Raw genomic sequence first — 16,161 nt, 5'->3', positions numbered from 1 at the left:
TCTTAAATATATCATATTTGAATTCACTCCCTCCACCATTCTCGTTTATTACTCACTCCCCTCATTCCTGGAATAGTTTCATAAGGTATCCCTTTTTCCATTTGTATACATGTGTACACAGTATTTGCACTATATTCACCTTCCCACACCCTTTCCCCCCAACCTCTCTCTTCCCAATGGTACCAAACCCCACCCCTACAGACAGATCTGTTCTGCCCTCTTGTTTTTCAATTTTGAAAAAGAAAAAAAATGACATTTTTGTTTGTTTAAGATAGCTACACAGGGAATTCCCTTGTAACTTTTCCATATATATATATACGTGTGTGTGTGTATTATACCACAAATTGGTTTCTTTTAATGATTTCTAAATTTCTTTTGATGATTTCTAAATTTTCTGATGAAATCTAAATTTCCTAATCTGTCTTCTTGATCTTCAAGATCATTTTGACTTAAGTTACCCCTATTTGAGGTATACTTAATAGATTTGTGTTTATAAAAGAACAATCTAGTTAGTATACAATATTTATAGATACTTTAACTAAATCTTACAATTTATTCTACTTTAATTGTGCTTACAAACCACCTTTTGAACAATATCTGCTTACTACAAAATGCACTGAACTTAAGATGGTTTCATGTAGGATTTTTCAACTTCACTATGTATGAAAGCCATATTTATTTACTAAAAAATTACTTTGAATTATGAACTTTTATTCTCAGGCTAGTAATTAGTGAGATGATATTCTGTGCTGATGGTGGGCAACAGCAGCAAGTCTCAGACATGTGATTGTGGGGGTGAACCACTGATGTACTGATCCACTGAGGTACTGATATAACATCACTGATGTGGTGTTACTAAGCTATGATGCTCTTCTCTGAAAAAAACACTTAGTAAGTGCATTTTAACTTATGAAATTACCATTTTACTGTGGGTTTATTGGGACCTAACCACATTATAATTGAGGAGCATCTCTAGTCCATTTTCTGTATCAGCTGTGTGTATTGTATGTATCACTTACTGTACCACAGGGTGGCGTAATCTTCTAGAACTCTCTTTCACATCATATATACATGAGATTCGTAGATAGAAAAGGAGGTATATTAGCAAAGGTCCTGTGTATTCAGCCAAAAATACCTGAAAATAAGAAGGCAATTTAGATTAAACAGTAAGGTTAGAGTAGTCTTCAATGTTTACTTATGTTCAGGAATGCAGCTATTGTGTGAATTGGTAAAATGGACAAGCGGATATAGATTCTTCTAAAACAATTGATGTAAATCCCAATACAAATAAATCCTCCTTGGAATAACCAGCCAAGAGTTAATGAGAATGAACAACATATAAATAGTTACCTTAAAATAATAATAGTTTTGAACCTAGTAACATATTTTATTAGTAGAATTTATTTGGCTGAACAAATAATGTTAGATTTTTTTATTTCTATATCTAATATACAATTAGTATCTATACAAACTAACCCTGTAACTGAATCTTTTCTTTCGTCTTTTAAATTTCAAGTCCTGCCATCTTGAACTCAATTGATTTGATGCTGATTCAATTATATATTTTATAGATAGTTAGATAGATAATGTTAGTGTAGCTAAGAGTGTCGACTTCTGAGTGGTAGAACCAATATAAACATAAGTATGGGAAGAAATTCCTGATCTACAAAGAGACATCAACAATAGTTGGAATATAAAATTGGAAATAAGATCATGAGATTCTAGAAAGATTAACTGACTCACTGATTTTATGGCAGCCTTTGGAATCTAGTAACTGCCCATTACTTAGATTGGTTTTCATGCTGTTGCCAGGTCAAAGTCACTCTGGACTATTCAGAGAAGGAAAAATAATTTATTTCTGTGCATTCAAGAAGAAGAGAAAGGAAAAAAACTTTCCATAATTATGATTTGAAGATTTGAATCTGCCCATGTTTTGCTCAAACATGTAGCTGTGCACATTAGAATCATGTTCTACAACCAGGTGAGAATTGCTGCAGTTGTACAATTTGACTATATGATATGTATGAGTGGTTTTATACATATTCTCACAGGATAGGCATTATGGCACAAATCTATCCTTTTAGCACTTTTAGGCTCAGGCAGATGGATCATGAGTTTGAAGGCAAGCTGTATTATAGAATATATTATATAATGAGTTCCAGGCTATCTTGGATTACACAGTGAGGTCCTGTGTCGTATAAAGAGTATGTGTGTATGCGTGTACATGCTTCCATATGCTTATAAACATATATTATGCATAATAAAGGCTTAAATATTAAATATATACAACATAAATATCTACTACACTCATATAGGCTTTTTCACTTTCATTTCTTTCTTTTACCACTGTATGTTTCACAAGCCAAGATTCGAAAAGGTGAAACAGCACACCCATACAGATCAAGTCATTGTAAACACAACCTCATTCAAAAGTCTACATTAATTTGTTGCTCTGGGCATACCTGATTATTGAGATATCAGGAGAATTTTTATCACTGTTTCTGTCTACTGATAGGGTCTAGTCAACAGATGAAATAGATGAGGATGGTTATTATTGCACTTACTTCAACTCCATTTTATCTAAAAACATAAAATTTGAGCGCATTCTATAGGAATGAATCAGAAATTAACAATGTTACAAATAACAGTTAACCTGGACCAAATGTCACTACTTATTATGTTGTTAAAATCCTATCAGTTACATGAAATTCCTTTGGTTCAGAAAAAATTAAACTATATTTTTATTTTTTATCATCACTTAAAAATAATTCAGGAAAAATTATTGGGTACATAAATATATTTTATGAGCCCTGATACTTTATCAGAAATATTGCTCAAGCCAAGACATAAAAGTTAAAACAGTACCACAATAAGAAGCGCTAGAAAATGAAAATAACTTTTGAACAGTGCATCTTTCAAAAAATTCATTTAGATGTAAATATAAGCAAGGATAAAAGATGTTTTATAAAATTTTTAAAAAATCAAAAATAGATTTAATATAAGAAACAAGGTCTATATAGACAAATATTAATATTATAGCTTAAATAGAAGAATGGAATTTCTCTTTTATTAAAAAGAAAATAGCCAAGACCAAATAAAAACAAGAAAACATGCATGAATATATGATTCAAGCAAATCATAAAAACTTACAAAGAATAAAAAATCCATTATAATCCAAAAGTAGAAATTCTATATCACAATAAGCAGCTATGACTTTATGTTTGGTGATAAAACTACACTTATATTCCAATTCATTTCATTTATCAGATTTTATTAATGTTTCTTTTATCTACAATATTCTGTGTATTAAAACAATGCTTTACCTCTAATGAAAATTCATTACTTCTATCTGGCAAGCAAAGGTCCTACACTGATCCCTTGGTGTCTGTGGGGCATTGGTTCCAGGAACTTGTGGACATCAAAATCCACTAGGATCAGGTACCTTATGTTAAATGGCATAGTATTTGCATATAACCTACACATATTCATCTGTATATTTTAAATCATGTTTATATGTCTTATGTTACTGAATATGATCTAAATACTATGTAGCTACTTGTTATGCTCTGTTCTTTTAAAAATGTCAAGAAAGAGAGATCTGCTTGACTAGCATTGGCATAACCATTGTAGCCTAACTTTGCATTATATCATGGTAAGTTGAATCTGTGGATACTGTGCACACAGAGATGGAAGGCCAATTCTATGTTTAAATTAAGGAGAGAAGGCAATAACATGTTTCAATAAATGGAAATTAAAACTTGAGACTGAATTGTGAATTGGTTAGGATTTATATACTTAAAATTTGCTCATTGTACTTCATCCCATTATCTTACCCTCGGTGGGGGAGTCTTTAGTGCTACCATTATTACAGTATTGATGGATTTATTTCTTTTCCAAAACTACAATGACCTTAGAAACCAAAAAAATTTACATATTCCAGAGCTGTTACTACTTAACAGCAAAAGCAAAATAATTCCAAACTTCATGTACTCAAGAATGGAGAGCTGTAAATAAAACTATGAGATCATTGCCTACTTCCCAATAGTAACATCTCTTTGCATTAATGAAATATTGTTGAAATCATGTTAATTGAAATTTGTTTTTATTTCAAATGTTTTAGCTTCATTTTTACTGCAAAAAATTATGTATTTAATTATGATATTTTGACAAATGTACACAATACTCTTATCTATGTCTACCTTCAAGTCCCTTCCTTGTCCCCTTTCCATACTCCCAGTCCTTCTGCCACCAAATCATCCCCGATTTAGGTTCATGTATTTTTGTTTGTTTGTTTGTATTTATGGAAATAAATTTCTCATATGAGAGAAACATGTTATACTTATGCTTCTGAGTCTAGCTTATTTCACTAAACATATATTGATCTCCAGTTCCATACATTTTCTTGCAAATGGCATGATTTCATTCTTCTTTATGGCTAATTCATGTATCAATTGATTTGTTTTATCTACTGATTGATAGACATCTAGTGTGATTCATAACTTGGCTATAATGAATTGTGCAACAATAAACATGGGTTTTAGGTATCTCTTCTGTATGTTGACTTACATTCCTTCATGTGTAGTAGACTCTTGGTATCAGTGGGTTCCTAGGTGACTGCCATTGAGGAAAAACTGCAAATGTCCAAGATGCATAGAATGCAGTACTGTACTGTGGATGCTTGATTGATTATTTTCCTCCAGTGTCACTCAAATTCTGCTAAAGACATGTTTCCTTTCAGGAAATATACATTTTTTACTTTGTCACTTAAATTGAGCATAGTAAATTATTCTTGTTCTTTGGGCACCATTTTTTGAGTCATATTTTCATAAAATTAAGGGCAGGAAAACATTAATCAGATCATTCAGTGATTTAAACACAACTAACAATAATGTAGTACTGACTGAGCACTGAGCTACATAATATGTGCAGAAATTTAAAATTTTTGTTTTGGAAAATATCTTTTTCAGTTTTGGCTTTGGTTGCTAAAACTGTGTGTAATAAATAAACAAACTATAGAACTCAGGGGAGGAAGGAAAGAAAAGGAAAATGATAGTCAACAATATTGAAATTCATTGCATCTGCACAGTCACAGGACATGAGATATGCTGAAAGCTGTTGAATAATGCAGAATAGGAGGGAAAGGATAAGGGAGAGTATAAGAGGAGGTTTCACTGACCAAAGTAAAATTTGTTTACAGCTAGGATATATCTGGAAATCCTTTTGAACTGACATTGAAAGTAAAAGTGAAAGCTAGGACTGTGAAATAGGTACCAAAGGGGAGAACTTGTGGAAGGGAGAGGATGAATGGAGGAGATGAAGGTGATGGAATATGGTTGATGGGATCAGTACACATATATGAAATAGAATGATGAAACCTCTTGATGCTATTTTAAGTGGGGTGAGGAGAGGTTTGGGGGGAGGGAAATGGTGAGGGCTATCTAACCAATATTCAATGTAAGGCTATTCAGAATGGTCACAATGCATCCTCTCCTGTACAATGAATATATGCTAATGAAAATGAAAAATAATTTACAAAAAAGTAACAGTAAATGAAAAAATAATTAAAAAAGAGAAAGAAAGTGAGAAAAAAATCTACAAATAAGGCTGTCTTACTGGATATGCACAGGAGTAGAACAGCACAGTATATAGTAATGGTAACAAGAAACAGCAACCCAAAGCATGTCTGCTACATAAATGTAATACAAAAATAATAACAATTAGAAGCATCAACTTCACCCTAACTCACTTACAAAAAGAGAAGAACTAGGACAATTTTAAGATATGCTAGGAGTTTAGAAGTTATTACATCTGTAGATATTAATTAATAGGTACTGAAAAGGAAGCAGCAATGAGGAAGGAAATAAAAGAACAAGAAAAATAGAAAAGAGAGGAAAAGACTATGTTGTGGACATATAGGGAATGTTAGAATAATGGTAAGAGAGACCAGGATAAAATAAGTTCAGCAAAAGACAAAACAAACAAACAAAAAAAGAACAAAATAACTACAACAAATATGAAAAATACAAATAAAATAAGATAAACACCAGTCAATACTTCTTGCTTGCTGAGAAAAGAAGGATGAATTTCCACTTGCCTATCCTAGGATTGACTTCTCAGTTTTCTTTGGTGGGAGCAGATTTTTTATTTGTCTGCTTTTATTTTCCTCAATGAACTTGTAAGAAGTTGGAGTGGTGATATCTATTTACAAGTTGTGTCTTGATCTGCCTTCTCTTGGGGAGTTCAATTCAAGATTGTGTGTACCTCTAAGCAGGTCTAGTAAAATACAAGCAATGAAGATTTCAGAGAACTATTGAGTCTCTGAAAAATTAGATGAAATTTTTTGAAAAAAGTCTTTGGAGAACTAATTGAACCTAAAATTTGAAGCCTGATGAGAGCGTTGAAAAGCAATAATAACAGCTACATGAAAATCTCCAGATGTTTTGACCATGCGTGGGAATGAAAATAAAATCTGTTGTTCGCTATCACTCAGGGAAATACATGGCCTTATTAACAGTTTTCACATGCACTGAAACTCAGCTTGAAATGTTTTCAGTCACTGATTGGGTCAAGATGACGGCTTCTACCCTGAAATGGGGAGATAAACATGTAACTAAATGTAAAAACAATAACATAAAAAAAAAGCACATATTGAGTCCAAAACTCAATTGTATGCCCCAGATAGTTGGAAAATTATTTGCATAGATACATGTACATGGATGCTTATAGCACCTTCACTCATATAGCATATGACTGAAAGTACCCAACTATTTTTCAAAGGGTAAATGGTCAAATGAACTCAATTACTTCCATGTAGCCAAATATTGCTTACCAATGCAATGGAGCCAAGTATTGATAGATGCAATAACCAGGGTAGATCTCAAGAGTACAACACTTAAAGAAAAACAAATGTCAGCTTCAAAATAGTATTTGACTTCACTTATAAAACACTCTCCACGTGAAAAATTACGGAGAAGAAAAACAGATTAGTGGTTGTCCTATATGTAAGAGTAACTTGACAGAATTCCTTTTAAGGTAAAAAACATTTCTTTATCTTGTTTTGATGGTAGATGCATGAATTTGTGCTAGAGATAAATTGCTATGAGCTACACACACACACACACACACACACACATACACACACAGGAAAAATATGGAATTGGTAAAAATTAAGATATTTCATTAGTAATATTTCTATAATGAGAATTATTCATTATTATACTAACTGTTCATTCAACTCTTTTAATACAACAGAAATTTCTTTCAATATTTTGTGACACTCTTCCTTGGTAAAAATATTATTCAAATCTTAATTTTGACTTTATTAAAATAAATGGATTTCAAAAAAAAAACTTTAAAATGCTTTATTATAAGAATATATTTTAATATTTTGCAAATGTATAAGAATGTTATACATGGAGAAAAATTGATTTTGGTGTATAATTGAGTTGATATAAAGTGGCTGCGAGTGTAATGTATTTATTTTTAGCAATTAATAGAACTGACTCATTTGGAGCAAAAGAATGCATGACGCACTGGGATGATTTAAAAATATCCAGCCTATTTCCAGAGTTCTCTTTGTCACTTAGATGACTTTCTTCTCAAGGTGTAATTTTCTAGTACAGTTCTCATACAATTCCACTTTAGTGCTTTTTCCTTTCAGTGCTTATCCAAATGATGCAGCTGGAAATTTCTAATGAACTCATGGCTAGCGCTGCTCACTCTGACAAAACTTCTACAAACAGAATTCTCTTTTCATCATAAATGTGTTCATTTTAACCTTTACAGATCCAATCTGCATATATAAATTCTCTTTAAGCAGAGATATGTACATGTCACGTGTAAATATTAAAAGCTTTGTTTATCAATGGTTTTTTTCTAAACACTCTATTTCATAAGAACTCAAAAGATTCTAAACTTGGTTTTTAGTGCAACAAATTAGTACTCAGAAAACAGAAGATAGTAAAGTTAATTATCCACCTTTATTGTATTTAGATTATGTAGTATTATGATACAAAAAAGCATTAAATGTTTCAAAATTCACTGAGTTTTATTCAACTGAAACTAATAAATAAAGATGTAAAGAAAATGTAAACCTTAGAGGAAATTTGTTTAGGTGGAGTTTGAATCTAAAATAAAAAAATGATGGTTTGAATGTGAAAAAAAAAAGAAAACAGAAGATATTTTTTAAACTAAAATTTTTTTAGCAATAAATAAACCTCACAAAAATAGAACCCATAATCTAAATACAAGAAAAAAATATACCTCAGAAGGCAATATTTTAATAAATAAATGCAAATTTAAATTTGTACTTTAGACAATAAAATAGCAATACATGAACTAACCTGCATTTATAATATTTTTTAAATTTGAGTTTTTACAGAGGAAAGTTCAAAGCACTATGAATGATAACGTTAGTTTTTAATGTTGGTAAAATCAAACACATTTTGATAGAAAATATTAAAAGCAGTCATATTACAAATACAGCATGGAACATAATAAGAAGCAAAAACTTTCAAAACTTAAATAAAATACATAAAAGAGTGTTCTTTGTGAAACAAATTAATTGAAAAATACAGTGCACTATTTTTTATATTAGTGTCAAAATTATTAATCAAATAGACCCTTTTAATGCCACTGGCTCTTTACTAAAAATACTGTATTATTTCTTCTTGCTGCTGAACTTTTTCATTGATTTATTTCATCACTTATGATTAGTTCAATGTTTGTGATCTAGTCACAGGTTTTTAAAATGATTCTAAGCCCTTCATTCCTTCAGTGTAATACTTCTTCTTCTCATTGAATTCAGTTGTGTCCAGTTTGAATACTCCTATTATCCTCCCAGGAGAGTCAAAGAAGACCCCCATAATCTGAAAGAGGTCTTACTTACAAAGTGTCATCCTTTACTCTTAGAATCTCCTTTCCCACAGTATTCTATCTCTCCTTATCCCTGTCAAGAGGGTCTTTGATATCCTTAGACTTCTTGCAAGTAACAGTAAAGAGATACCCTTCTACAACAAGGAATAGGGGAAGCAGAGAGGGAGCCGGGGCATAAGGTGAGTTGACATTAAAAAAAATGAATTTGTTTCTTTTAATCAACCATGGATTTTCAATGCTCCAATTTTGAATAGAGCTTCAGTCATTGAGCACATTTAAGAATATTAAAATTAAAAATGCCATTCTATACAATATTTTGTTTCAATGTGAATTCATTTGATAGAAATAGTTTATCAATAAATTAAAGTAAAATATGGTACATGTATATTGCATTTCAAGTTGACACTTACTGTAGTCCAACTGACTTGTCGACCTAAGTCTGTAAAGTAGAGTGTGACAATGGAAGAAGCTGCAACACTTTGAATAGTGATGTAGTCTTTCAAAAAAGGTCCACCTAAAACAAAAATACCAAGAAAATACTATTTAAAGCAGTTTCAAAGTAATATGATAAACAATTTCTTAAACCAATGAATACTAAGGATTAACTTTATATGGATTTTACAATGTACAACAATTTTCAAATTAAAATCAAATGGGAACAAGGTTGTTTTTTTAAAAACATATTTAGCAACTTTTGAAATGCACACAAATTTCCCAATTCTAATTGAACACAGATTACCATTGACTACCATTCAAACATACATGAGAAAATTTAATATTAGGACCTAATCATATAAGAAACAGGATTTGTTTTGCAGATAGGTTCTCATTGTGTTGTGACCTCAAATCTGTGATCCTACTGCCTAAGTCTCCCAAGTGCTGGAATTACTGTTGTGTGCCACTATATACTGCACACAATATTTTAAAAGTGTAATTTCAGGTGCTAATAGACCTAAAACTCAATTATTACTTAAATGACACGATTTACCTTTTCAAAAGATTAATGAATGCTGGATAAAAAATGAGAAGGGAAGCAAAGGAAATTATTTTGGAGACACTGAAATTGATCAAGCAGGAAATGGTGATCATGCAGTTTAAGGAGCAGCTGGTGGAAATGTTGATAATTTACTCATTCTAAATATGTTTTGAGCACAGTACAACTCAGTGGTTGATTGGTAGAGAGGAATGGACTCAGTGAGATACAGAAAGTGCTTAGACTATTGGCCTTAATGCTTAACTATATTCTGGTATTATTAACTGAAATGATCCCTGTATTTCTGACTATGATAGGTTATCATTTTGTTCATTAAGGTGTGTTTCATGACTTTAAAAAAATAAATGAACCAAGTGAACCTGATCTGATATTGTGTGCTTTAAAAAAAAATCTATGCATAGAGGTGAGAAAGAGAAGAATTAGCAGATTCATTTGTTGGCTTGAAGATAAAGAAGGCCACATATCAGGATATAGGTGGTTTCACAAAACAGAACAGCCTCTAGAAACTGATATTAGTACGGAAAGTGATGTCTGTCATAAACTTAAAAAAAAAACAAGACATAAGCAAAAACAGAAGCTTAAAAAAACTACACACTTTCCCAACAGTGTGAATGAAGAGGGAGGGGTTAAACTCGAGGTCTTCAGATAAGAATTCTGCTCAGCCAACACCTTAACTCCAGCCTTACCATATCCTAAGCAGAGTCTCCAACCATTAAGTCTATTCAATCTAGTAAATGGGACTCAGTTCTAAACCGCTAAGTTTTTTAAACCTGTTACACAGATTTAATACAATATGGGTCAAGGCAAACAGGTTGATATCCAAATGGTCAATAATATTATAACAATCATGTGTAAGAAAAAACAAAATGTTAATAAAGTAAAAAAATTCTGACATCTTTTTGTTCTTCATAATATATAATTTTATTTAGTTATTGATTTTTTATTGTTTTGCTGAGTGGGGGTACATTGTGGCAATTACAAAAGTTCTTACAACATATCAAATATATCATATTCGAATTCACCTTCTTCATCTCTCTCCTGTATCCTCCCGATCCCCCTATTCCTAGAATAGTTTCAACAGTTTGTACATCATGAAGGTATGTTGAAACTACCTTTTTCACACACATTTATTTCACCCTTGGAGAATAGAGAAGTTTCTACCTCTCTGCCATCCTTGCCAAACTCAAGCATTGGCATTTTTTAATGTAATCACAGCTACATGACATTTTTTTTAAAAAGTTACAACACAAATGTTATCATCAATCACACCACCCATTGACTCAGGAATCGGCACCCTTGTTATATGTCTCCCATAAATATTTTCTTTTCCCAGAGGAGAGAAAAATGTTTCTTTTTCTAGATCACATTCCAGCCAGTTAAGGGCCTCAAAATTCCTGCTGAAATTAGTCCAAGCATTATTTTGTCTTTGGATATTTCCTCCCAAGATTGGGATGGACCAACACTGGGCTGCATACCCCTAAACTCAGCTTGTCAAGGTTGTCGTATGAAGGTTGTGGATAAAGCTTTTATGTATTCTTTGGAGCCAGTGATAAAAAGACAGAAAAGACACTTCAGCTAATGCTTCACATGTTTAGTGTGGCAGCCCAATAACTTTATGAATTAGAAATTCAGCACAGTCATTCGAGGTAATTATGAGGTGTTTAAATAAGGTAAGGTAGAAAGAAATGTATTTTACTTACCAATTCTTGTAACAGATATGTTATAACAATGGCTGAAATTCTTAATTATTTCTGTACCTATTTCGTTAACAGTAAGGCTGAAGTTCCTTATATGACAGTTGGCATTTACTTTCCTACTTTTGAATATATCTCATAACTTCAGTTGACTGAAAGAGTGTAGGGCAAGTGATCATTGGTCATTTCACAGCTTAGTCTAAAGAATTAATGGGTTCTTTATTCATTCTTTATAACCATGCTTCAATTATGTGAACAAGCCCAGCCTGTTCTACTAAATGATGACCGATCACATAACACAAAGAGGAGTTCCTTCTGTTGTGTCCATGCTAGATTATTCTCTAAAAACTGAAAGTGGCTTCTTGAATGAATCTTGCCAAGTTTATTCAAGTTCAATACAGTTTAGAACAACTGAGTTAAATAAGTGTTTACCATTTTACCCATAAAAACCAAGGGAATGCTTGCTATTTCATTGATAGTTTAACTATGTCTGTGGTGTGAGAAAATTTTGTAAAACTGTAATTTCACATGAGGTCATTGTTTTGTTGTTAAGTAATTAAACTGGTAAATAAATTCAGGCAGCAAACATATGTAATTATTCTGATTCTGCTTTGTTTTGGTATTACCTTAATTCCCTTTAGAGAAATAATTATAGCTATAATTGATGAAACAGATAGCATATGCCAATCATATATGTTTTATAAACATAATCTGATTTAGCACTTAAAATGATTTAAGTTCCTTATTAACTATACCTTAAAAAAGAAGACCTTTAAACAGTCAAGTAAAAATTATGAGTTAATTTGAATAATCTTTTCTTTTCACTGTAATCTGTTTCTTGAAGTAAATTAATTGACTCTTTTTCCAAATACATTATCACATTCCTACTCAAGTACATATCAAACACCTGAACTTTGCTCAGCCCACATCCTGGTGCACTTTACCAGATAAATAAGTGCAAGGAAAAGTAAAATGTCCTATTCACCAGAAAAGTTGAGCTCAAAGAAATTTCTTAGTACCTTACAATTTTCGTTAGATTGAATTGCATTTGATATTGATGCCCATGGCATTATTTGAATCTTCTATATATTACAGTCAAGTTCAGAAAACAATATTGCTATTCATTTCGTATAACTACTAGACTCTGTGTAGACAAAAATAAATAAGACAGTAATTTTCCTCCCTTAAAGTCTATTCACGCAGAAATTTGATTTGAATATCTGAGCAAGAAAGATTTTGAATCTTTCAAAAGTATGATTCTGATAATGCTGTGGATTCCTATATTTTCTATATATAGTCCTCAGAGAAAGATACAGTATTTAAAAAAGCAGTGATAACAACTTTGACACATTAAAGAAAATCAGCGTTTGTCATTAAATAGCAAAGGTAATAAAAAATCAGTTTCTTATTCAATGAAAAAAAATTAGAGATTGTGATTCCATATCAAGTCCCTTGGTATCTTTACTACTAAAACTTTGAGTAAGTAACACATCATTTTACAAAAAATGTATATTCTACCCACAATATCTATTAAAATTAGAAGCACCAAATTCAACTTCCAATTGATGCTATGTGAATAATGATGCTTCTCAAGCATGACCCATTTTTTAAGTGTATCTATTGAACTTTCTGAGAGATGAGGGTTTGAAATTCTGATAAATTTGAGGATCAGTAGTAGATATAATAGTTTTATTTGAAGTTCATTAGTTTTTGCTCTTCCTTGCCTTTTTTACTTATGCTTTATGACAGATGAAAGAAAAGAGAAAAAAAATGATCATTAGGCATTATTCTGTAAAATGAGAGTAATATAGTAATTAAAATCTTGGAGACAGAAAAATGTTAGTTTAGAAACTACCTCTGATGCTCAGAGACAGTGAATATGTGAAAACAACTCCTGAGAATAAAATTCTTTATCTATGAAAGTCGAGAATTAATTTGTTGGGAGATAATATTTCTATTTATGAACTAAGTGATAATCATTTGCTAAAAAGGAATGATGAATTAAATATGGGTAAGTAAACATTGATACTTACCACATTCTATCTGCAGGCCAACTTGGGATGGGTACCATTTTGGACCTGTTTAACGAAAAAATAACATTTGATTATCACAAAAGCATAAAAATCTTTTAAATCTAATAGTTCTCATCAGAAAAAAGATTAGATATTACTAAGTCAATAAAATGATTACTCAATATAAAATCAGAAATAGTGGTTATATTTTGCAGGGTGCTCATCAGTATTAGTAGATGGTGAGTACAAGAAATCAAGAAAGCTGCAAAAGACAGTACTTACATCAAGTGGAAAATGCAAACAAACCATTTCTAATCTCTTTTCAGCAAGAACAAAATAATGACTGGAGTATTATTTCTTTTCCTCTTTTTTTTTTTTTTTTTGCTTGTTATGCCTTTCTCTGTACTTATTTTATTTGGTTCTCTCTCACAATTATTATTTCTCATTCCTTAATTCCATATGCTTTTCTTGATTTTTAAATCATTCTTCTCTTTTTTTCAGTAAGACTTCTTTTCATGACTTCTTTTTGTGAATTAACTAATACCTTTAATTCTAATACCTTTTAAACTACTGCTTTAAATTATAAGTATCCTTTTTCCTTTGCTTTCTAAACTTAGTCTGCATGCAGTAGATATTTTCAATTGGATTTTAAGTTTATTAAAAATCTGGCTTGGTTTTGAATTGTTTATATTGTTGATTTTTGATCTCTCTTCTCTGAATGGTAGTAGAGAGTGTGATCTTTCAATAAAAATCTGACCACTAAAAATCACCTATAAAAAAAAACCTGAGAGATAGGCATTCCCAACAAATGTGCAAACTGGAATGAAAGAATACAAGAAATGTGGATAACAAGGAAAGATCACTTTTCCTAAAATTTACAACTCTTCAATTCTGAATTTAAAGATACTAAAATAGTTAAAACAGCAGAAGAAGAATTCAAAGTCTAAACTTAGAAAAGATCCATGATTTCAAAGAGGATTCAAACAACTGAATGCAGTAAGGAAGTCAGCTCAACACCTGAACAATAAAGTCAGCAATGTGGCTTAGAAATTGAGCAAGGAAATTGAGATTATGGAAGAAAAAAAAACACAGAAAGGTTGGAAATTTAAAAAAAACTTCAATGAATATAATAAAAATCACTGTAAGAATCACCAACAGACTAGAAGAAGTAAGAATATCAAGTATTGACAATAAGGAAGAGGATGTATTACATTAAGGAAATAGTAATGAAGTAGAAAGCATGAAAAAATTTAGAACACTGAGACATGATTAAGAGAACAAAGCTATGAATCCACAGAATAACAGAAGTCTCTGAGATACAAACAGAAGTTATAGAAAAGCTATTCAAAGAAATTAGAGCAGAAAATTTATAAAATCAAGGAAAAGATACAGTAATTGTCTGTAACTTCAGTACCCAGATTTCATCAATAGATAAACTATCCACATGGAAACATAAATGAAAGAACTTCTGAGTTAAATTAAATCATAGATAAGATGTACTTAGCAGATATCTACTGAAAATTCTATCCAATAGATATAGAATACACATCGTAGGTAAATGGATGAAACTGGAGAGAATCATCTTAACTGAAGTTAGTTAGGTTCGAAGGCAAAAAATCACATTTTCTCTCAGATGTAGAATATAGACCTAATACAATACAGCAATATTATGAAAAACAAGTCATTTTAAGGGGAAGTCACATATGAGAAGGGAGGGTAAAAGATAGAATGAAGAAAGTGAATATTGTTGATGTACCTTCTATTCAAGAATGAATATAAAATTTTTCAACCTGTTGAAACCATAAGAAGGAGACTAAGGCAGAAAGAAGATGAACTAATTCTAGTTATAGTACATATATACTTGCAAATGTCACAAGGAAACTCCCTGTGTAGCTACATTAATCAAAGAAAAATGTCATTTTTTTTCTTTTAAAAAATTGGAAAGCAGGAAGGCAGAACAGCTCCTGCCTGGGGGGATTGCTATCAATGGAAAAGGGGAGGAGGTGACAAAAGGGTATACAAGAGTGAGTATTGTGAAAATACTGTGGAAACATCTATGTAAATAGAAAAAGCATATCTTTTGATACTATTCTTGGAATGGTGGGGAGAGAGGAATAAATGAGATTTATGAAGAGGGTGAATTCAAGCATGATATATTTGATATATTTTAATAACTTTTTTAAGTGCCACAATGTACACCCACCCAGCACAACAATAAAAATAAAATCAAAATGAAAAAGAAGCTATTGGGATTTCTCAAAAATATATCACATTTTAGGCTATAAAACAAGTCCTAAAAAAGCAAACATATTGAGAAAATTTCTTGTATGTTTTCTGATCATAATCAAATAAAATTAGAAATCAATAGCAAGAGAAACAAAAGAAACTCAACAAATGCATAAAGATTAAATAATACAGAATTTGATAATCAGTGAGGAAAATTTTTTAAATATCTGAGATTCACATGAAAGTAACAACACATCTTGGCAGAAGTTTGAGATACAGCACACAGACAGTTCTAAAAGGGAGGTTTACAGATATGAATGCCTACTTTACAAAAACAAGGAGAAGACATGTGTGGTTATCC

General features: G+C 31.2%; 1 protein-coding gene across 1 annotated transcript in view; it reads right to left on the bottom strand.

Annotated features, from left to right (window-relative positions):
* The window catches only part of Tecrl (trans-2,3-enoyl-CoA reductase like), a 142,865-nt gene that overhangs the window by 46,638 nt on the left and 80,066 nt on the right, over positions 1-16,161 (bottom strand). Inside the window, exons 3-5 of the mRNA XM_074042116.1 lie at positions 13,596-13,640; positions 9,285-9,388; positions 1,020-1,135 (exon numbers count right to left, since the gene is read on the bottom strand). Coding sequence (XP_073898217.1) covers positions 1,020-1,135; positions 9,285-9,388; positions 13,596-13,640 — 265 coding nt within the window. The remainder of the gene's footprint in view (positions 1-1,019; positions 1,136-9,284; positions 9,389-13,595; positions 13,641-16,161) is intronic.

The sequence above is a fragment of the Castor canadensis genome, chromosome 9 (assembly GCF_047511655.1).
Source record: "Castor canadensis chromosome 9, mCasCan1.hap1v2, whole genome shotgun sequence".
NCBI classification, from domain to species: Eukaryota; Metazoa; Chordata; class Mammalia; order Rodentia; family Castoridae; genus Castor; species Castor canadensis.
This window is presented reverse-complemented; position numbering and strand designations above follow the sequence as displayed.